Source organism: Pteronotus mesoamericanus, unplaced genomic scaffold (assembly GCF_021234165.1).
Source record: "Pteronotus mesoamericanus isolate MK-2021 breed Mesoamerican mustached bat unplaced genomic scaffold, CSHL_Meso_final contig_101, whole genome shotgun sequence".
Lineage (NCBI taxonomy): Eukaryota > Metazoa > Chordata > Mammalia > Chiroptera > Mormoopidae > Pteronotus > Pteronotus mesoamericanus.
In genome coordinates this window covers 16348082-16370679 of record NW_026555001.1, presented here as the reverse complement: position 1 = coordinate 16370679, position 22598 = coordinate 16348082, and the positions used below count along the sequence as shown (strand labels likewise).

The following is a 22598-nucleotide window of genomic DNA, read 5'->3' as shown; positions in this document are numbered from 1 at the left end:
TAAAAAATAACAACATAAAAAACACTGGTATGTATTAACGTATTTATTTTTCATACAACACAATGAGGTAGGAAACCACTTAAAAGATGAAGAAAGGGAGGCCCAGATATGGTAAGCAACTTGCCCAACGTTATACTATTAAGTTACAGTGCAGGAATTTGAACCAAGACATGTGGCTTCAGAGTCTCCTTTTTATCACTACATTAGATAGGCACAGGTATCATGTAGTGCATGACTTCTGATCACAGGTTAAAAGTTTGTAACAAAAACCTAAAAATCCCTATGTATTTGGAATTTTTTTTTTAATTTTTAAAACTTATAGGACAAAAGAGAATTCACGATAAAAAATTTAAAAACTTCAAACTAAATGATAATAAAAACAGTACTTGAAAGATGAAGGTAAATGTCCCTATTAAACTAGTGCCAAAATATATAAAATGTAAACTAAACATTTCTACATTTGAATCTGGGCTTCCTATCAAAAATGGCATTTTTAAAAAAGATTTTATTTATTTATTTCCAGAGAGGGGAAAAGAGAGGGAAAGAAACATAGGTTGGCTGCCTCTCACCCCCGATATGGGTCCTGACAGGCAATCAAACTGGTGACTGACCTTTTACTTTGTGGGACGATGCCCAACCCACTGAGCCATGCCGGTCAAGGCCAAAAATGGCATTTTTAATTTGAAGAAATGAAATCACTATATACACTAATCGTATTTTTTCCTTCCACTGAATATCTTCAACATCTTTCTAAACTATCACCTACAAATCCACCTCTTTCTTACAAAAAAAGCTGCACCATATTCCAACATATGTATGATTCACTTAACTGGGCCCCACTGATTATCCTATTGGTGGTTACCAGATTTTGTTTGTATAATAATGTTGTAATGGCTCTATAGACCTAAAAACAACATCCTAGTTTCCCTTTCCTATGTAACTGATAGGCTGGGAAAATCAGCATTCCTTGAATAGTTTTTATTACTGTATTTTTGCATTCACTGTGTACCTTCACATGATAATCAAATTTTAGTTAAATTTTAACTTAAGTGAAACTGAGAAGCATTTGTAAATTATTCTGATTAAATAGTGCCCTGAGGATATTTTTATGTGTCTCAAAGTGGCTCATTTTTAGAATTTAAAGTTTAAATTCTCTGATTTTGATAAAGGTGACCTTACTTTTTTTTACAGTGTAGGGTGCTTTCTTCTATTACATTATAATGAAATCTGAGTTTAGTCTTCCAATTGAATCTAGGATGTAAAAATATACGATGAAAAATTAATTTTATTGAAGACAAATTATACCAATTTTAAAATAATTTCATATAAATTATCTAATTTAGTTTTATCATGTATGTTTTACACAAAATATACAGTGTCTTCCACGTTTTGAAAATACTTATTGCAGCAAAATGTAAAAATTTCCATATTGTTTCCTCTAATGCTTATTTGCATGAAAGAAGATAAACTTTCATTTATGTTTGGCTAATAGGTCTAACTTAAATATACTATGCCTTTTTTTCTTAAAATGGTTAATATTTCCTACATTTCTATCAAAGTTGGAAATTCTCGATACATAATTTCTTAATTTTGTAAATCCACATTTCTGCTTTACTGCATAACTGAAGTTGAACATAGGCCCAAAAAGGAAGAAACTTTGTTCTGTTATTGCCACATCTGTCGGGCCCTATATCTGTGCGTGGCATGTTAGTTTACCTTCTATAAGTATTTGTTCAATAAATAAATACTTTTAATCTTGGGCAGTGGAATTAATGATTAAAGGGGGCACATTCAATTACGGCAGATACTGTCTCTGAGAAGAATACACGAATTTATAATCACACCCAGAATCAAACCAGATTTTTTACGAAGAAGTTGTCTGAAATTCTATTCTCAAACTTAATACAATAGTTTGGGATGGTCTAGAATATATAACTGAGCATAGAATAACTCTCCCTTAGAATTTTGTGGGCATTGCTGCATGACCTTTTAGCTTGTACATTGCTTCTGAAATGTCTGCCGTTCCAATTCTTGAATCTTTATATATGAATTATTATTTTTTCTCTCTCTGGAGGCTTTCTGCAAATTTTCTCATTATCCTGGATGTTTTCAAACTTCAAAAGAATGTGCCTTGGAATAGGTTTCTTTTTATTCATGTTTCTTTGACACCAATTGTGTACTTCCAACCTAAAATCTGTGGTTTTTAATTCTATGGAATGTTTTTTAAAAGACTGTATTTATTTTTAGAGAGGGGGGAAGGGAGGGAGGGTGGGAGGAAGAGAAACATCAACGTTTGGTTGCCTCTCCCACACCCCTTACTGGGGAAAAGGCCCGCAACCTAGACATGTGCGCCCTGACCCGTCATCAAACCAAGCAACCTTTCCAATGAGCCACACCCTCCAGGGCAGGAATTTTCTTTTATTATTTCTCTTATTGTTTACCTTTCTTCCAATTTCTGTTACTTCTGATAATCATACTAGTTTAACACATTAGACAGTGTAGATTAGAGTTTCAATATTCTCACCCCTTCTCCCCTTACAAAACTCTCCTTAGACCAATGTTCTGGGAAACTTTTCCACCTTTTAACCTTTTGTATTTCTACTATAATTTTTTATTTCTGCTACCACATCATTTAATATCCTAGAACTCTTTATTTTCTGATACTTAATATTGTATTCTGTTCTTTCATGGGTACAGTATCTTTCATTTTTTTCCTATGGACATAGTAGTTTTAAAAGTTGTTTTATACAGAAAGGCACACCCGAAATCTATGTAATTTTATTAACTCATGTCACCCCAATAACTTCAATAAATTGAAGTAATAGAAAATGAAAAAATAAAAGTTACGTTTTAATTTTTCCTTTCTGAACTGTTTCTTCTGAGTCTGTATTTCATATTCTATTCTTCAGGTTGGAGGTTTTTTCAAAGGTTATCCTTAGTAAGCATAATTTAAAAACAGGCACTTAAAAAGGCTGACTGAAAATTTCAGGTACAGCGGATAGGTTTTGCAGACTGGAAAGCACCAAAGAAGTGTGACCAAGGTGATCTCTGTTTCGTAGGGAATCTATAAATTTGCCTGCAGATTTTTTTCTAAGGTTATTCCATTTCTTTAGTTACCAATCCACGAATCTCCTGCTGGGGCACAACTGGGGAGGTGGAAGGAACTAGTGGTAGAAATATGCCTTTCTACTAGCATTCTGGAAGTCAAGCTCGCTGGTTTTTGAAATCTGTATGGTTTAATTTTACATCAAAATAAACCTCCTGTCTCCTACTAGGGTAAGGCATCAAATTGCTTCTTACCAACTTTTAAAGAAGGTTCTTCTTTTCAAACCTATGCCTCACCCTCTCTACTATGATACATGGTATCTCCAATTCTGGAATCTTTCTGGTATTCTACAGCCTTAGCTGGCTTGCTTACTACCGGCATCTGCTTCTCAGCTCTGTGAAAAATTTCACCCAGTTGTCATCTTTTTAAAATTGTTGACACTGCCTGCCTGCCTGTTGTTTCCTTATTTCCTTCACCCTTATGGATTTAATCTTTCGTACATCCACATTCTCATTTTAGTGGGATTCAGAGGGAACAGGAAAAACGTTCCGTTGCCGATGTTTCATTATAAGTCCATCTAATTTTCTATACAATTAAATAAAACGTAAATAATGCTGGACAAAGCAACCTATTACCAGGGGAAAAAAAAACAAAAAAAACAAAAACAACAACAAAAAAACATAACCCCAAAACACAAAATGGCTGATAGCAGATATTATTCTGAATAAAGTTTGGTAAAGGCAGGATAGGAAGAACATAAAGATAGTCAAGACCTCACAGGAGAACAATTAAGCCAGGAAGCTGATGAAATTTCGGACATAAGAGTTGATTAAGTTAATAAAAAAATAACTTTCAAAGAAATGAAGTCTTTGTAAATTAACTTACTTGTGTGGAGTCTGTCAGACCTTTGGAATGACTTCTTCCCCAAACCTAGCAAAGGATTTTCCACTTTAACTGAAGAAGCAAAGCTAGAGTTCTGCAGGCCGCTTGACTGCCCGTCAGACTGTTTTCCTTCCCATACTGCTGGGGGAAAAGAATATATAAAAGTCTGGTGACATTAAGGTTATAGATAGAAATCAATTAATCAAACAAGTAAACCATTCAACACCAAAAGTAATTACATATGAGGCAATGTGATCTTGCAAATGTGTTTTGAGTCTGAGTATTGAGCCTCAAAAAGGAAAGTGAAATCTCTTCCCTCCTCTCAGCACATTATTTGTTTCTCGTGGTAAATTTTCTTCCAAACATAAATGCAAAGTTCTGCAAGACACAGTGTAAATCTGGCAGGCACATATAATCAGCTGGCACCAAAATGAACTGTGTAATGAAACACAAAGTCTGTATCTAGACCAGTCCAGTTTAAATTAAAAACAAAACAAACAACAACAGAAAACCAAAGGCCTGTAGATATGCCCAATGGAAACTCAAAGACAGCATGTATTCTTATTCTTAGGAAAACCTTTTATTGTCAAGGGAGAGAACTGGTGAAGAGTTCAGTTTGAGAATCTTTTGGAAACACCAGCTTTCAAAGGTTACTGAAAGGCTTCCACATATTATTAGGTGAGGCATCTTGGAAGGTAAGTTAGTCATGGATCTCATTCTAACATATAAATCCCACTGATGTATTATTTTTAATAACTGCAGGATTATTTTGCATAAATTTTCCATTTACCCCTAAAACTATATAATTTTATTAACCAATGTCGACCCAATGAATTCAATTTTAAAAAAAAACCTTCCATCGAAAAAAAAACACCTCATCTGCCTACCAGGTTTGGCAGTTACGGAGTCACCGGGTGCTTTGACCGTCCTCAGCGAGAGATGCTGACTGGAGGAGATGGACATGCTTGGCCTGCATTGCTGCTGCTGCTGCTGCTGCTTCTTCTGCTGCTGCTGTTTTAGAGCCTACAAAGAGAAAACTGACTATAAGAAACAAAACGAATCAGTTTTTAGTTATAAAAAAACAGATGACTTATTTTTAAGTGGTAAAGAGCAGGCGAGTTTTTGCTATTACAAACTTTAATGCAAATATTTTTTGGTGTGTTTGTTTATGTGTGTATGTACTTTTCTAATATTAGTCCCCAAATGTCAAAATGCTTAGTTATAGGGTATGTGCATTTAAAATTTTAGTAAATATTACAAAATTTCTCTCCAAAGTAACTATAACAATTTATAATCTACTGGCAAAATACAAGTAGTCATTTCCCCACACACTCCAATGCCTGATGTAATTAAGATTTTTATACCAATCTGAGATTAAGTGTAATCTACTATTTTAATGTTTCCATAACTATTAGTGAGTTTATATTTACTGATCATTTGAATTTCAAAAAAAATCAAAAGCCAGTTCTCTGGAAAGCCTAATACTATAGACAAACCACTGGCAACTAGCACTGGGAAAAAGATACATTATAAATGAACAACATTGAAGAATAAATTAGAGATATAAAAGAATACTATGTACAACTTTATACGAATATTTGAAAAAAGTCAGGTTGAAATGGATTACTTTCTAAGAAAAATAAATTTCCAAATTTGGCTCAACAGGAGACTATCAAGAGACCAATAAAAGAAGATAAAATAAGAAATGAGGCATAGGAAAACAATTTTAAAAGGTGAGATTTACAGAATTTTCACGGAAAAAACAATTTCCTTAATTTTTTCCCCAAAACCTGGAAAAATACAGAGCTATACAATTTACTTCATGATGCTAGAACAGCCCTGATTCTAAAATTGTATGTAAATGGTCCAAAGGAAGAAAGAAAGAAAAAGAAACCCAGTAAAACCCAAGCTAAAATCTTATAAAATTCCAAAATATGTTTAAAAATACATAACAAACAGCTGTGGCTGGTGTGGTTCAGTGGACTGAGTGCCGGCCTGCAAATTGAAAGGGTGCTGGTTTGATCCCCAGTCAGGGCACAAGCCGGGGCTGTGGGCCAGGTCCCTGGCTGGGGGTGTGCAAGAGGCAACCCATCCATGTATCTCTTGAACATGGTTCTCTTTCCCCCTTTCTCTCCCCCTTTACCCTCTAAGAGTAAATAAAGAAAATCTTTAAAATATATATATATATAATATATATAACAAGCAGTTTATTTCAGAGAGCTAAGTACAGATTAACATTACAAAATCCAATTGTGGAATTCTGTATGTTACTAGATTTAAAAAGAAAAGCTACCCGATTGTCTCAATAAATCCTGAAGAAAACAAACCTGAAAAAAGCAACACCTATTCATAATTTAAAACACACACACACACACAAACCTCTTAGCAAATTAGGAACAAATGACTGTGTAATAAAAAGAATATCTTACCACAGACGTATGACACAGGTGTATAAATTATTAAATCCAAATTGGGAAAACTGCATGAAATTTCTCCTTAAAAGGACATAATGTCCTTTCAAGAAGTTTTCAATGGCTGCCAGAGTCATGCATTCTTAATGTAGCAGTTTATACTTCTGATAAACACAGACTAGCATGATTACCTGCTTTAGTGCCTTCTTGCTGTGCTTCTGTGATGGAGAAATGACTTTACCTGCTGGAATAGTGGGTGATGGGCAGGCTGACTGGGGAGAGGATGGCTGTGACAGTCTAGATGACACTAGGAGGAAAAAATGACAATGAAAAATTTGTTATCAGAGTTGGTATCAAGCACCATTCCTTCCCCAATCATATGCTGCTACCTGTATTAAGAACTGTGACCAAACACTTTTGGGAAGGATCTTCTTTTTGGAGTTCTACGGCAAACAGCCTCCCTTTTCAGTTTATTTCCTCAGAAAGCTCTAGTGAAGGATGATAGGATGGGGGAAGGGGTGGATGTTAGTATTCGTTACTTTTCATTCTTTAATTTTTCAATAGAATTGATCGAAGAAGCAGGAAGCAGAATATAAACCATTAGTCACCAAACTAGATAAAACTTAGAAGAGATTTCAGAGCCTGTCAGATGGCGTGTTCCTAAGGTCGATCTAACAACAACATGACACAGCAGAAGAAACACAGATTGACAGAATGGGTCCCAGTTTCCCTATCTTTAAAATGAAGAGAATAAGATCATTATACCTCAAAAACTCTACCAGAGCTTTAATACTGATCTTCCTACATCTCTTAAATCAACAGATTTAGGCCTAACAGTATAAGAGGACACTTGGATTCTCTAACAGAAGGAATCTAGGTCAACAAAGTGCAACTACTCTCCACTTCATTAATAGCTGTTTTATACCCCAGAACTTAGCCAAACCTTAGTCTGATGTGAATAAGGGTCTTCCCCTTTAAGAGCCTGTGTATCTTATAATAAAGAACAATTAATCTTCATGTTCTATAAAATTCAACAGTGCATTATTTTTGTAAGAGATAAACTGTTGATTCAGACCCCATAATAAGAAAAATACAATAATCACCACTACTGCTAGTGATGACTATGAAGAGGACATGTTTATTAATGCCTTCTCCTTTCATGGTAGTTGGACTGAAAAGGCTTGATAGCAAAATGGCATTCCACGATATGGACTAAAGAGCTTTAAGACAGCAAAAAAATTATGTTAGTAGGTAGCTACCTAATATGAAAATGCAGAAGCATGGTTCACTGAAGTATACAAGTTTTGGAATACTACCTTTCATCTTACTCTCAGGTATCCTAAGAAATGAATACACAGTAGATAATACTTGAAGAGGACAAGAGCAGACAAGATGGCTTATCTGCATAGCTTTAGTTCTGTTATTCCAACCCTTATGTACAATCTATATTCGGGGAGGAACTGACAAAGTATGACATTAAAAAAGTTCATTTTACTATATCACACAAAAATAAAGTTGGATAATTCTTGAGATGGTTGAGCAAGGAGAAGAAACCATATCTTTAGGGCATTTATATGCTGACAAATTTTTTAAAAATAAGAGCTTCACTGAGATATAATTTATGTAACATACAATTCACCTAACATGTAAAATCCAATGGCTTTTGATATATTTGCAAAGCTGTACGACCATCACCAGTTTTCATTACCCACTAAAAAATCCCGCATGAGTCCATTCATTGTCACTCCCCTTTCCCTAATCTACTTCCCTAGTCCTAGGCAATAGCTATCTATCTTCTGTCTCTATGCATTTGCCTATTCCAGATTTCATATAAATGGGACTGGCTTTTTTCACTTAGCATATTTCAAACATTCATCCATGTTACAGCATGTATTAATACTTTATTCCTTTTTTTAAAATTTACTATTGTTCAGTTACAGCTGTCCCTTTTCCCTCTTGCTCACCCTAATCCTGTCCCCCCACTCTAATAGTCAATCCCCCCCCCCGCCATTGTCTGTGCCCATGAGTCCTCTATTTGTTTTCCTTTGCTTGCCCCTTCCCCTTCTTTCCCGTTATCCTCCTCCCCCGCCCCGCCTCTTGTCCCAGTGAGTTCTTTACTTCCAAGTCTCTGGTTCTATTTTGCTCGTTTATTTTATTGATTAGGTTCTACTTATAGGTGAGCTCCTATGATATTTGCCTTTCACCATCTGGCTTATTTCACTTAGCATAATGCTCTCCGGTTCCATCCATGCTGTCACAAAGGGTAGGGGTTCCTTCTTTCTTTCCGCTGCGTAGTATTCCATTGTGTAAATGTAACAGTTTTTTGATCTACTCATTTACTGATGGGCTCTTTGAATGCTATTGCATTGTATGCATATGCCATGCATAAAGTAGTATTTTTTTATTTGTTAGCTGATGGTCATTTGCGTTACTTCCATCTTTTGGCCATTATGAACAATGATATGGACACGTTTTCAATCCTTTTGGGTTCATATCTAAAAGTGGAAGTGCTGGGTCTTTACTGTAACTCTCTGTTTAACTTTTTGAGAAAGTGTCAAATTGTTTAGCAAGCCCTGGCTGGTGTGGTTCAGTGGACTGAGTGCCAGTCTGTGAACCAAAGGGTCACCTGTTTGACTCCCAGTCAGGAAACATGTGTGGGTTGCAGGCCAGGTCCCCAGTAGGGGGCGCATAAGAGGCAACCACACATTGATGTTTCTCTCCCTTTCTCTCTCTCTAAAAATAAGTAAAATCTTTAAAATAAAATTGTTTACCAAAATGGACACACCATTTTAACAATTCCCCCAAAAATATATGACTTCTAATTTTTCCATATCCTTGTCAACACTTGTTATTGTCTACTTCACTGTTTTTAAAGGAACATAATGAAAATAGTTTAAAACTATTAATATCTAACTATGTTTCTTTTGTTTTTAATGGTTTGCATAAATCTGAGAATATACATTTCCTCACCTGCCTCCAATACTGCCCAAAACTAAACAGAAAACAAACCAAAATAAACGCCATTAGAGAACATAAGAATTCTACTTTGAAGCCCAGAAAAGAGAGAATAAAGATTATCTGTAATTACCACAGCAAATGTTTGGAATGCTTTCCTTTAAGGCAAAAGCCCTTTCTAACAAATTAAAACCATAAGCATATGTCAAAGCCAACTGAACTAAATATATAGACACCAGGACCCACCAGCGAAGAACACCTCCCAGAGTAGACTTAATGCCAAGTATTGGTCTCATAACTTCTATGATACTTAAGTTTTATTTTAATATTTAAGTACTGTATTAAAGACTAAGAACTACAAACAGCAAACAAGGTTTAAATGTATGTTGAGAAACCTATCTCTCATGATTCCTTTTAGTGAACACTGTCTTCAAAAACATGTAATTTTATTAATTAGAGCAATCTGTGTGAGGTTCATTTCAACAGATTTTAGGTGAACTCTCATAATTAGCCTTTTAAGATGACTGCAAGTTCTCTTTCTAACCCCACTAAATTCCTCCAATTCTACCCTCTGAAATAACTAAATAAAATACAGTTGGACTGCCATCCTTACTGATATTTTTCTACACAAATAAAAATATGAAGATTTTTAACATTTATATATAAATAAATTTTATATATTAATGTGCATATTGTGATACTAGCTAAACTTTATGGATCAGGAAATTTAATTAGCTGTCAAAGGACACAGCTAGTAAGAAGTAGAGCCAAGCTTTAAGCTTGGTATATTTTCAAATGAGTGGCTACTTATAGTTGGCTGAATGATGACCACGAAAAAATTGTTTATGTCCTAATCCCCAAACCTATAAATGTTGTTTGGGAAAGGGTGTTGGCAGATATAATTACGTTAAGGATCCTGAGAAAAGATCATCTTGGATTATCCCAGTGGGTCCTAAATCCAGTGACAAGTGTCTTTATATAGAGAGAAGACAGACACAGAAGAGAAGGCAATGCGAAAACAAGGCACAGTCAGTCAGTAACCACAGAAGCTAGAAAAGGCAAGGAACAGATCCCTCCCTCCTCTTTGAGCCATCATATGGAAAAAAACAAACTTTTTGGCCAACTCAATATAAAAAACAAGCTACTTCCATGTAAGTCTAACTCCCTTCTTTACTTACAGCAATTTTTTACTTCTCTTAGCCTATAGGAAATCATTTATATTAAACAGTTCTATTTTGGTGAAAACAGTATATATTGTAATACTTTCTTTCATTTCTTTTTTTGGTTTTGTTTTAATCTTCATCCATGGATATATTTATTTTAGAAAGAGGAAGGGAGGAAGGGAGGAAAGGAGGAAGAGGGGGTAGAAAGAAACAAATACTGATGTGAGAGAGAAACATCGACTGGTTGCCCCTTGTATGCACCACAACCAGGGATTGAACCTGCAGCCTTTTGATATATGGAACAATGCTCCACTTAACTGAACCACCCAGTCAGGGCAATTTTCTTTAAGCAAAATATCATGTGCTATAAACTGTCCACCAACTTCTTAAAACTTAATTAAGATATCCTGGGGAACATCCCACAATATAATGTAGAGGTCTTTCATGTTCCTTTTAATAGTTGCATACAATTCTACTGGGCAGATGTACCATGATTTCTTCAACTAGACTTTGATGATATTTCCATTCTTTCTGGTTTTTCACTCGTTACTGCAATGTCTTAACCTAAGGTGTTCTACTAAGACACCACCACCATCACTACCTAAAACTTTGTGGGAAATGCAAATTACTGGACCCTAGCCCAGATCTACTGAGTCAAACTCTGAAGGTAAGACCCAGGAATATGCATCGTAAGATCTGCAGGTGATAAAGCATGCTCAAGTCTGAAAAGTATTGATCTTGAGCTATGTTATGTTATTTTGCATTTTTGACAGTGTTATCTGTGGACTGATTCTTAGAAGTAGATTTGCTAAGTCAAAGGATAAAAACATGCTTCCACGTAAATAGAAAAGTTTCTTTAGAAAAGTTGCTAAAACCTATTCTCAGGTTTTAAAGGGAATTCACATGTTTCCCTTTAGTACTTGGTATCATATTTTACATTTATTATATCTTTCATTTGTTTGGCATTTATCCTGGAGTATGTCATGAGAAATAAATTCACTTTTATTTTTTTGCCTATTTAGTTGTTCCAACACTTTTGCAGGCATTGTACACAAAGGTCATGCTTAGAGTCGTTGTTGGTGCTGATGTACTTATCACAAATGTGCTATCTTTTAACTGATTGTTATCTATATATATATGATGGCTTTTTGCTGTGTGCTAATTTTACTTATTACATCCTGCTACTTTACTAAATTCTGTTATCAATTTTTATCCCTAATGAGATAAAAATTTTTAAGTTTGTTAGATAATGTGATCATCTGCACACAGAAGTAGTTTTTCCTTCCCTAGTCATTTATTTTTTTGCAGACCAGCATTAATAATCAGAGGCCCAAGATAGGCCTGACCTTGTCTTTCTGATCAATTCATCACTTCTAAGCACTGGCCCCGTGGGACTGCTCTGAGACCATGGTGCTGCTTATCACAGGGGCCTTGCTGCACAGCACCCTGAGGATGGTGCTTCACACAGGAGGGGAGGTTTTCATCTCAGGCTGGCACCACAACCCCATTAAGTGAGATCAACGTGTAGGCCGGGGGAGGGGGGGCCCAATGAGGACACAGGGGGAGGCATATTCGCCTTATACACCCCACCTGCGTTCACATTCACACATCCACTCACACATTCAGCCTGCAAGCACCCTCCATGTGACACCATGGCATAGCACACAACATTGTCACCCCAGGCCACTCTCCCTCCTGTCTCTTATTGTTCCAACTACTTTCTCTTGCTTACTTATGTTGAGAGAGATAATACCTCTAACATAATGTTATACAGGCATATCTCGGGTATATTATAAGTCAGTTCCAGACCTCAGCAATGAAGTGAGCTGCCCAAATTTTTTGGTTTCCCAGTGCATATAAAAGTTGTTTTACACTATACTGTAATTTATTAAGTGCACATCTTAAGTTTTTTTTTTAAAAAGTACGTACCTTATTTTAAGACACTTTATTCTAAAAAATGTTAACCATCATCTGATTCTTCAGCAAGTTGTAATCTTTTTGCTAGTGGAAGGTACTGCTTCAGTGTTGATGGCTGCTCACTGAACAGAGTGACAGTTGCTGAAAGCTGGGTGGCTGTGGCAATTTCTTAAAGTAAGACAACCATGCAGTTTGCTGCATCAATGGACTTTTCCTTTCATGAATGATTTCTCTGTAGCATATAATATTGTTTGACATTTTATTCACAGAACTTCAAAATTCAATCCTCTCAAGCTGTGCCTCTGCTTTATCAAGTTTATGTAATTCTAAATCTTTTTTTCTAATTTCAACAATCTTTGCCAGAAGTAGATTCCATCTCAAGAAAATACTTCCTTTGCTTCTCCATAGAAGCAACTCCTCATCCATTAAAGTTTTATCATGAGACTGCAGCAATTCAATCACATCTTCAGGCTATACTTCTAAGGCTAGTTCTCTTGCTATTTCTACCACATCTGCAGTTACTTCCTCCACTGAGGTCTTGAACGCCTCAAAATTATACAGGAGGGTTGAAATCAACTTCTTCCAAACTCCTGTTACTGTTGAAATTTTGACCCCTTCCTATATATCATAAGTGTTCTTAATAGCATCTAGAATGTTGAATCCTTTCCAAAAGACATTCTGTTCACTTTGCCCAGATCCATCAGAAGAATCACTATCTAGGTCAGCTATAAATCTATGAACAATTTATTTCTTAAATAAGACGTGAAAGTCAAAATTACTCCTTACTTCATGGGCTGCAGAAAGGATGTTGTCAGGAGGCATGAAACATTTATCTTGTTGCACATCTCCATTAGAGTGCTTAATCAAGTGTAGTGTCAATGAGCAGTCACATGTTGAAAGGAATATTTTACTGAGGAGTACATCTCAACAGTGGGCTTAAAACATTCAGAAAACTACATTGTAAACAAATGTGCCGTCATCAGGCTTTGCTGTTCCATTTACAGCACACAGGCAGAGCAGACTGAGCGTAATTCTTAAGGGCCCTATGGTTTTCGAAGTGATAAATGAGTGCTGGCTTCAACTTATAGTTACCAGCTGCATTAGCCCCTAACAAGAGAGTCAGCCTGTGCATTAAAGTCAGGCATTGACTTCTCTCTAGCTATGAAAGGCCTAGATGACATCTTCTTTCAATATAAGGCTGTTTTGCCAGCATTGAAAATCTGTTGTTTAGTATAGCCACCTTCATTAAGTCCTAGGTCTTCTGGATAACTTGCCATTGCTTCTACTGTACATCAGGCACTTGCTGCTTTACCTTGCACTTTTATGTTACAGAGACTGGTTCTTTTCTTAAACTTCATTAGCCAACCTCTGTTCGCTTCAGACTTTTTTTCTTCAGCTTCTTCACATCTCTCAGACTTGACAGAACTATAGGGCCTTGCCCTGGATTGGGCTTTGATTTAAGAAAGTGTTGTGTGTGGTTTGATCTTCCATCTAGACTACTATGACTTTTATATCTCAAATAAGGCTGTTCTACACTCTTAACATCTGTGTGTTCACTACAGTAACACTTTTGATTTCCTTCACAAACTTTTCCCTGGCATTCATAAATCTGCCTAAAGTGCTTGGTGCAAGAGACCTAGCTTTTGGCCTATCTTGGCTTTGGACATGTCTTCTTTACTAAACTTAACATTTTTAGTTTTTGATTTAAAGTGAGAGAAGTGAAACTCTTCATTTGAATATTTAAAGGTCACTGTATGGTTATTTATTGGCCTAATTTCAATATTATTGTGTCTCAGGAAATAGGGAGGCCCAAAAGAGGAAGAGAGATGGGGAATGGCCAGTTGGCAGAGCAGTCAGAACACATACAACATTTATCAGTTAAGTTCACCATCTCACATGGACAGTTTGTGGTGCCTATAAACATTACAACAGTAATGTCACAGATTAGCATAACAAATATAACAAAAAAGTCTGAAATATCTTGGGAATCACCAAAAACATGACACAGAGAGTAAATGCTGTTGGAAAAATGGCACTGATAGACTTATACAATGCAGGGTTGTCACAAACATTCCATCTGTTTAAAAAAAATATCTTTTTCTATGAAGCACAATAAAGTGAAGCACAATAAAATGAGGTATAAGAGAACTGAGAGAGTAGAATGAAAATGAATTCTTTCTATCTGTATACAAATGATTAGAACTAAACTGAACTGCCTGACTAGTGTGGCTCAATGGGTTGGGTGTCGTCCTGTGAACCAAAAGGTCACCAGTTGGATTCCAGGTCAGGGCAGGTCAGGGCACATGCCAGGTACCCAGTTGGGGGCATATGAGAGGCACCCAATCACTGTTTCTCTCACACATCAATGTTCCTCTCCCTCTCCTTCCTCTCCCTTCCCCTCTCTAAAAATAAGTAAAAATCTTTAAATAAAAAAATAAATGAACATAAACACTGTTGAGTAGAAAAACAGACCATAGCAGCTAGTATATTAACTCAAATACTAAATGGAAAAGAGGTTAAAACAAATAGAAAAAAGTTGATAAACAAAAATCTTGTTCCTCTTGGTATGTGGCTATGAAAATTTGAGTCAGCAATGTTGTCATTCTCTGATCCATATTGCGTATCTTAATTTTCCTAAGAAATTACTTTATGTACACCTACCACCTATAAATAATGGAAACTAAAACCAAAGATTAATAGTCTGATCCCAACTTCTTTCCTCTTCTTTCTTTCCCACAAATCCTGTCTTTCAATCAAATGTTTCTTCCTATGGTTTCCTGAAAACAGTGTATACACACTTGCACCTTCTTGCCTTTATGTACATTTTCTCTTCACTCTATGCCCTGTCTTCACTAGAGGTTATACTCTCACGGGAAGCAGAGCATATTAAAGTTTTCTGTATCTCACACAATACTTACTAACCCAGGTAGTTACTTTCTTCTCTAATTCTGCCATAATATGACAAATATAAAAATGTTACTTATTTGCTAATAACTGCTTATTTTTCCATACCTTTAGATATGGATGAAACCCACACCTCTTCAAATTGGTTTCCCAAATACCTGGCAAATGGTACATGATGGAAAAAGGCTGAGTGTAGCAAATTCTTGAAACAGATATTTCTTTGGTTTTATAAATAAATAATAAACCTAAATACTCAACATTATATCCTGATCTACCAGTCTTCCGATATGAATTGCTCAACAGATTAAAAAGCACTCATTTAACAACATATTAGTACCTGATCAGAAACAAAAATGCTTGCTTTCATATAACCATACAGCCACAACAAAAGAGTAACAAATTCTGGTCAAAAGACCAGCAGCTACTTATTTTTAATTTTTAAAAAACCAAAATGTCACTCCAAAAAACAAAGAGCAACCTAGTAGAGATAGCTTTAAAAAGTTTAAAATTAGGTATTTCCAGAAAAACATTTAAAATAAGTTTTAAAATCTGGTGCTCATTAAAGCTAGTTTTGCATAATTTACTGAAGTAATTTCAAGTTGTTGGTTATTTGTGTACACCCACTGAGTGTATGCTCAGAAAATACTACTTTTCAGATATATTATAGCATTGAGAATTCCTCATTTCAATGGATGGTTATTATATTGAACAAGGTCAATGGAATACGGATTATGCATATTAAATACATTTGAATTTAAAGCTTTAGTAAGTAATCAGACAATATTTTATTTTCTCCCGAAAGCATTCAAGGGCCCCTCTGAAATATTAGACTATCAGAAATAATGAAGCAGTAATATCAAAATTAAAACCTAGCTTTATATAGCTGAAGGATTAATAGTTGAAACAATGATAACCGAGGTTTCCAAAATTGGTTTAATCTTTCAAAACAGTAAACCTTCCTTAAAGGGAGAGTTCTTATTTTCACAATAGTCTTTCTGTGGAGGAATTCCATTTCCAGAAGCCTCCTCTTCCCCCAGCAAGTAGAGTCTGCTCTTAGCTGGGCAGACTATGGCTCCTGATGATATTCAGACAATTCCATAATCAAAGATGGATAGGCAATACCTGAACACCTTCCCTTGCTTCTGGGTACCCTGACTATCCAAGTCCTAAGTGTTGCCATCTTCAGCATATGACAGAGTTAAAATCTCAAACTCAGCTACCAACCCCCCAGAGGAGAAACAGAACATCTCTCCCAAAGGTCTCTCCCCACATAGGTTAACTTTGCCCACAGGAGTTTTTCTCCCCAGTATACTTTACAAAGGAGACATTACCATACATAATCATCCCCATTCAGTTACAACACATATATAAATGTCAGAGGGCAGGGAGCTCTATGGTATTTTAACTGCAAACATAGTATGTATCAAATTCCTGATTTAAAGTAGTTCTGAACAAGCAGTAAAATTAACATTAGGTCATGCTCCTGGAAAGAATTAGTTATTCTTTATAGGTGAAAAGGTGTATTTAACATAATTACTTTCTTTCTTAAGCCATTTTCAAAGCAGACCAAAATCTAACAAACTTTTCTCTATTAGAAGGTAAAAATAATACTTCTGCAGTGACTTCAGACTGCAATATCTGTATTTTATTTTGGAAAAAAGGCAAAGACTTACTTAGCTATGATAGTACCAAAAGAACAACAGAAAAAAATTGATTTTAATCATTTTTCTGGAGTCATTCCACCTTACCTTGGCTTGGAATTCCATAAAGCTCTTCTCTGAACATTGTTTCCTGTCTGAAAATTAAGAACCAAAACTACAAGCTTCTAAATTCTTCTCCTTTACAAAGAAATCAATAAACTAGTTTTAATATTGGGCTGAATTTCAAAGTTCTGTTCTCTATTTCTATTTGGCTGAAAGGTATACTTCTATCAAGAGCATTTCTATCGATTTTCAACTCGAAGTATCAGTTTTGCTGTCAGAGCTCTTTATTTTTGTACATAAAAGGAAGTGGGTTTTGATACTATCTCTATGTTCTTCCTGTCTTACAATGCATTTGAAATAACGTGATGTCAGATTGAGAGTAAAAACCCTAAATGAGAAAAGGATAGGCACAATTCGTTTGCTTTACCTTTATTAATAACTGCAACTGATTTAGAACTGCTTCGCTGCATACTGCTATCACTGCTACCTACAAGTTTTCCACTTCAATTTGTACTGGACTACAAAACCATTCATAACGATGTAATATATACCTGAAAATGTACATATCTGTGCCATATATACAACCCATGAATGAAAAACTAAAACACTCTTCATTGTTAATAGCTCAGCATTTATTCATTTAAGAATATCAGAGCTGCTACAGTAAACATGAGTTCCACATAATATCACATGCACCTCTCATCTCTACCTTCCAAATCACACCATACAGCCCATTCCACTCTCAGTTCAACAGACTACTTAAAATCAGAAAAGATCTTGATGGAACATTCCACTGTAATGTAAACCAAGGATAAATATTCAATATTGTACAATTTCTAGAAAAGGAGTGAATCAAAGGCAGTTCAAAACAATTTATCTGAACTGTAATTTTTATTTTGCTATTACCTTGCTGTTAGTATCACCTATTAATATGTTGAGTATTGGGAATTTTAATCAACCTCATAAGCTACTGACAATAGGGTTCTATTATTATTTCTTAGATCTTCCTGTATCATTATACATTTACCTTAAATTCTCAGAGATAGCCTTTAACAACCATGTAACAGCCACTACTCACTAACAGCTAATGCAGCATATGTGGCTATTGAAAAGCCAAGACCCCAAGACCGTGATTCTGTTTCCAGTTTATTAGTCCAGTCTTCTTTAATATTGATTTCCATTTCCAGCCACATCCAAACATAAAGAATCTTGCTAACTGTTCCCACAGCCTGATGACTTGGCTGGGTTCCTAATCTTAGATCAACAATTCCCATACTTAAAAGTTGAAACTAGGGAGGCACAGAGGAGAGATTTTAATATGGTCAGCTCTACCCTTCCAGAAAAGGTTCTTAGTGTGTAAGGAACATAGGCCTGGACCATACTTCCTTTCACTATTGACAGGCATTATTTTAAATATATATATATCTCAGAATACTGATCATAGCTCCTGGCTTTGTCTCAACTTTATTCCATTCAGTCCCAACATTTGAGGGCTGGGTTGCTCTCCAAGCAATTTTATACTTCAAGCTAAATTCCTCACAATCACAAAATTTGCCTAAACTGCACATATAGTAGTTATATCAGAGAACCCAGACGATGCCACCGATTATTTCAATTCTCTCCAGGAGCAGCACACACATTAACACAGGGACGATAGTAAGACACTTTTTCTGATGTAGTGCTAAACCAATAGTTCTAAAGGCACTTAAAATTAATGAGTCAAGTATTCCAAAAAACCTAACTCTAGTTTCTAGATCCAAAGATAGCTCACCTAAGTCTCAAACCTAAGAGGATATCCAAGCTAGGTAAACTCCTGGATGTCTATTTTGCTCTGGAAAATCAAATCAGAGTAAAAAAACTTTTATAAAGGGAGCATAATGAGTCGGATTAAAATCTGCCTTGCCATGTACAGCTAGTTATTAATATTTTGGTAAAAACAGTCTATCCTCTTCAAAACTCTGACAAGAAGCCACAGATAATTAGCAAGAATAGGTAATAAAATGTATTCTTAAGTGAAAAATCCATCCCAGGGAAGCAGTAGCAACAAAGACACTATTCCTTAAGGAAAAGTTTTTTGGGTAAGCTATGAAGCAGGGGATGAAAACAAAGACAAGCAGACTACATTCAGTCTTTGCTAGAAGAAATGAAAAGCATTCTTTTCCTAGTAAGGAGAGAGGTATTAGAGTACTAAGTGCTCAAATTTTAGAAGAAAAGATTAAAAGGGCAAATAAAATCAGAACACCCTAATAAGGGCTATAAATGGCCAAGAGGTGAAAATAAACTGAGGTAAAACCTAGAGCCATGTTGTCCAATATGGTAGCCACTAGCCACAAGTCGCTGTTGAAATTTGTTAAAACAAAATTTAAAATTCAGTTCCTTGGTCACACTTGCCTTATTTCAAGTGCTCAGTGGACACATGTAGCTAGTGGCTACTTTCTTGAGTCAGACAGTATTGATACAGAACACTTTCATGACTGCAGGAAATTCTACTGGACAGCAGGGTAAGGGAAGAAGACTGACTGCCCTGGGGTCTGAAAAAAGAATAACTAAGAAGACATTTGTCCTACAGCGTTAGGACTTTACTGAGGGATCAGGCAGATTTACCTTTCCTTTTCCACCTGTTCTTTTTTCCTTCCTTGTTGCTGCCACCGTCACTGCTGCTGCTGCTGTGCTCTGAACTCTGGGAATCGGACTGACCATCACTGCTTTCTTCTGAACCTTCTGATAGTTCTTTTACCCCATCCGGCACATCTTTCTGAAAATGTAGGCATCCAATTAGGATTAGTCATTACCAATTCAGCAAACAGAAATTAAGTCTCTGATATGCATCGCAGCAACATAACTGTGCAGATTAATTTAGTATTATAGGACTTAACACCAGAATCACCAGTATTTTCTGAATCCCTGTCATCTCTCTTCTTTGGGTCAAATTAACAATCGTATGCAGGCACAACACAGAGACTTAAATTAGACAAAAACTGGTATAAGTCAGGTAAATTATTATATGTTCAGGATTTTAAAACTAATAAAAATTTTGTAAACTGCCTGTACATCCATCATCCATATAATATGTATGTGTGCATATTAATACCATTCTCTATTACAAATTAAATTAAGAATATGGGTAGCAAAAGATAGTCCATGAATATAACTGGTTTACCTAATGTTGGTTAGCAACTAGCAAGAGTCAAATACAAAAAAAAAGTATTTTTTGTAAAATCACATGATTCTTTGGTATCTACACTAGATTGTGAGAATGTCAGTCTGAAAGGATACCTGTGTCAGCAAATTATGTGAGAAGTGTAATAAGACAGTTGTAAGATAAAGAACTAGGAAATTAAAACTTTCTGGGTTTGAATTCTGGCTTTATCGTCTCCTAACTTGGTGCAGACTTCAGCAAAGTCTTAACCTCTCATGCTTCAGTTTCCCTGTCTTTAAGATAGGCATTAAAGGACCGACCTTAAAGGATCACTCTGAAATTGAGTTAATAAATGGAAAATAGGGTCTGGCATATGATAAGAGCTCAGTAAATATTAGATACTATGTATTTATATAGTACATAAAAATATACACATATAAATAACATTATTTCTAAGCTATAAATTGTAGATGGTTCTTTTTGCTCTTGATATATTTTTATTTTCCCAAATAAATTATTTTTCAATTAAGATACAAAAAATTCTGGCATAGGACCCCCCTACCTGCAACTGGGACTCATACCACAGGCAAACAGTAATTCTGATCTAGTAAAGAACTGCTCTTTTCCACTTATGTTTATACCCTAGTGTCATTTCTTATGCTATGCACTTTATTAAAATATACACATCATGTTTTTATATTCTTTCCTTCAAAATGCAGGACATTTTATAGAGTTAGTTGTCAGTCACACCTCTTGACCTGCGGTTTCAACAAGTACTTTAAATACAAATATAACTTCCTATCTTAACCTTGTGATCCCTCCAGGATCAAGTGCTCATGCCACAAATTTTGGAATCATTTTATCCCTTCATTTACCCACTCCATATAGTATATATTTTATTTCTCTAATGTCTTTTTCCTCCATCGCTTTTACTACTTCTGTAATTCATGCCAATTATCTTTTCACACAACCATAGCTATTCTCCTAAACACTCGTAATCATTCTCCCCGCGTCCCCCGCACTCGTCAGTCGGGTTTTTAAAAGCCCCAAAGTCTGGTGTTTACCTAACATGTATCCCACCCCAACTCCTTATCACACCAGCCCATAGATAGATTATGGTCTAACCATTCCAATTTACTCTATTTTCAAATCCATTCTATCTGTGCCTTTGCTTAAGCTCTCTCCTTGTCCTGGAAGACCCTCTTCACATTACTTACTGCCAAGGTTCACCTCGAATCTTACAAGTTTAAAACAACTGAAACAGCACTGGCTGGCTGTTGTGGCTCATTTGGTTAGAGCATCATCCCATAACCGAAAGGCTGCAGATTTGATTCCTAGTCAGCGCATGTGCCCAGGTTGTGGGACTGATCCCTGGTCCAGGCACATATGGGAGGCAACCAATCAATGTTTCTCTCTCACATCAATGGCTCTCTCTCCCCCTTCCTTTCTTTCTTTCTAAAAGCAATGAAAAAAAAATGTCCTCGGGTGAAAATTAAAAAGAAAAAACAAAAACTTTTTGGATCCCTTTATTTAAAATTAATCTTTCTCTATATATCACAGTACTTTATAGTACAATACTTTAACATCAAAGTAAGTTTTGTCAATGTGCAATTATTTCAATAATTATGTGGCCTTCAAGAGCCCAGGAGCCACAGTTTATCCTTCTTTATAGCCTCACACAGGAGTGTCCAACATGGGCTGCATGCGGCCCAACACAAAATCATAAATTTACTTAAAACCTTGCTTTTCCCTTTTTTTTTTTTTTAATGTATTTATTTTTAGGCAGGGGGGAAAGGAGAGAGATAGGGACAGAAACATCAGTGCGCGGTTGCCTCTCATACATCTCCTGCTGGGAACCTGGCCTGCAACCCAGGCATGTGCCTTGACTGGGAACAGAACCAGCGACCCTTTGGTTCACAGGTTGGTGCTCAATCTGCTGAGCCACACCAACCAGGTCCTCATCAGTTTTCATTTGTGTTTCTATTTAATGTGTGGCCCAAGAAAAATCTTCTTCCAATGTGGTTCAGAGGTCCCAAAAGGTTGGACACCCCTGACAGTGTCCAGCATAGAGTATGTATTTAATAAATGTTATTACCAATACACAAAGTCTAAAACAGCTCAAGCTTAAAAGAAATGAAGAAATCTCCATGTAGGAATACAGCCCTGTAATCCCAGGAAGTTCAACAAAGTGTATAAGAAGGAGATAGGACAGGTAAATGAGATCTTTTTAATATGAGTGGGTTACATACAACCACTGAGCACAGTGATGACTACAGCTCAAAACTAAAAAGGTAAGAGGGGACAGAGTCCCACATAAGTATGGTCGTAGTCATACATGCTAAGCATTAATTCTCCTGCTCATAAATTTCCTTTGGGACACAATACCTCTTCTCAATTCATCTATCTGGCTTGGGCAGGCCTAACATCAACCTCACATCAAGGGTTGAACCTAATCATGAACCTTAGAGTAGCCAAAAA

General features: G+C 36.0%; 1 protein-coding gene and 1 non-coding gene across 3 annotated transcripts in view; both read right to left on the bottom strand.

Annotated features, from left to right (window-relative positions):
• ASXL2 (ASXL transcriptional regulator 2) overlaps positions 1–22598 on the bottom strand; it is a 106052-nt gene that overhangs the window by 27615 nt on the left and 55839 nt on the right. Inside the window, exons 4-7 of one of the 2 annotated variants that reach the window (XM_054568910.1) lie at positions 19586–19736; positions 6531–6646; positions 4816–4951; positions 3932–4069 (exon numbers count right to left, since the gene is read on the bottom strand). In XM_054568910.1, coding sequence (XP_054424885.1) covers positions 3932–4069; positions 4816–4951; positions 6531–6646; positions 19586–19736 — 541 coding nt within the window. The remainder of the gene's footprint in view (positions 1–3931; positions 4070–4815; positions 4952–6530; positions 6647–19585; positions 19737–22598) is intronic. The other variant, XM_054568917.1, reaches the window with a different exon arrangement.
• LOC129068198 (small Cajal body-specific RNA 2) lies at positions 11762–12160 on the bottom strand. The gene has a single exon (XR_008528913.1). It is a non-coding gene; the product is annotated as a small Cajal body-specific RNA 2 (non-coding RNA).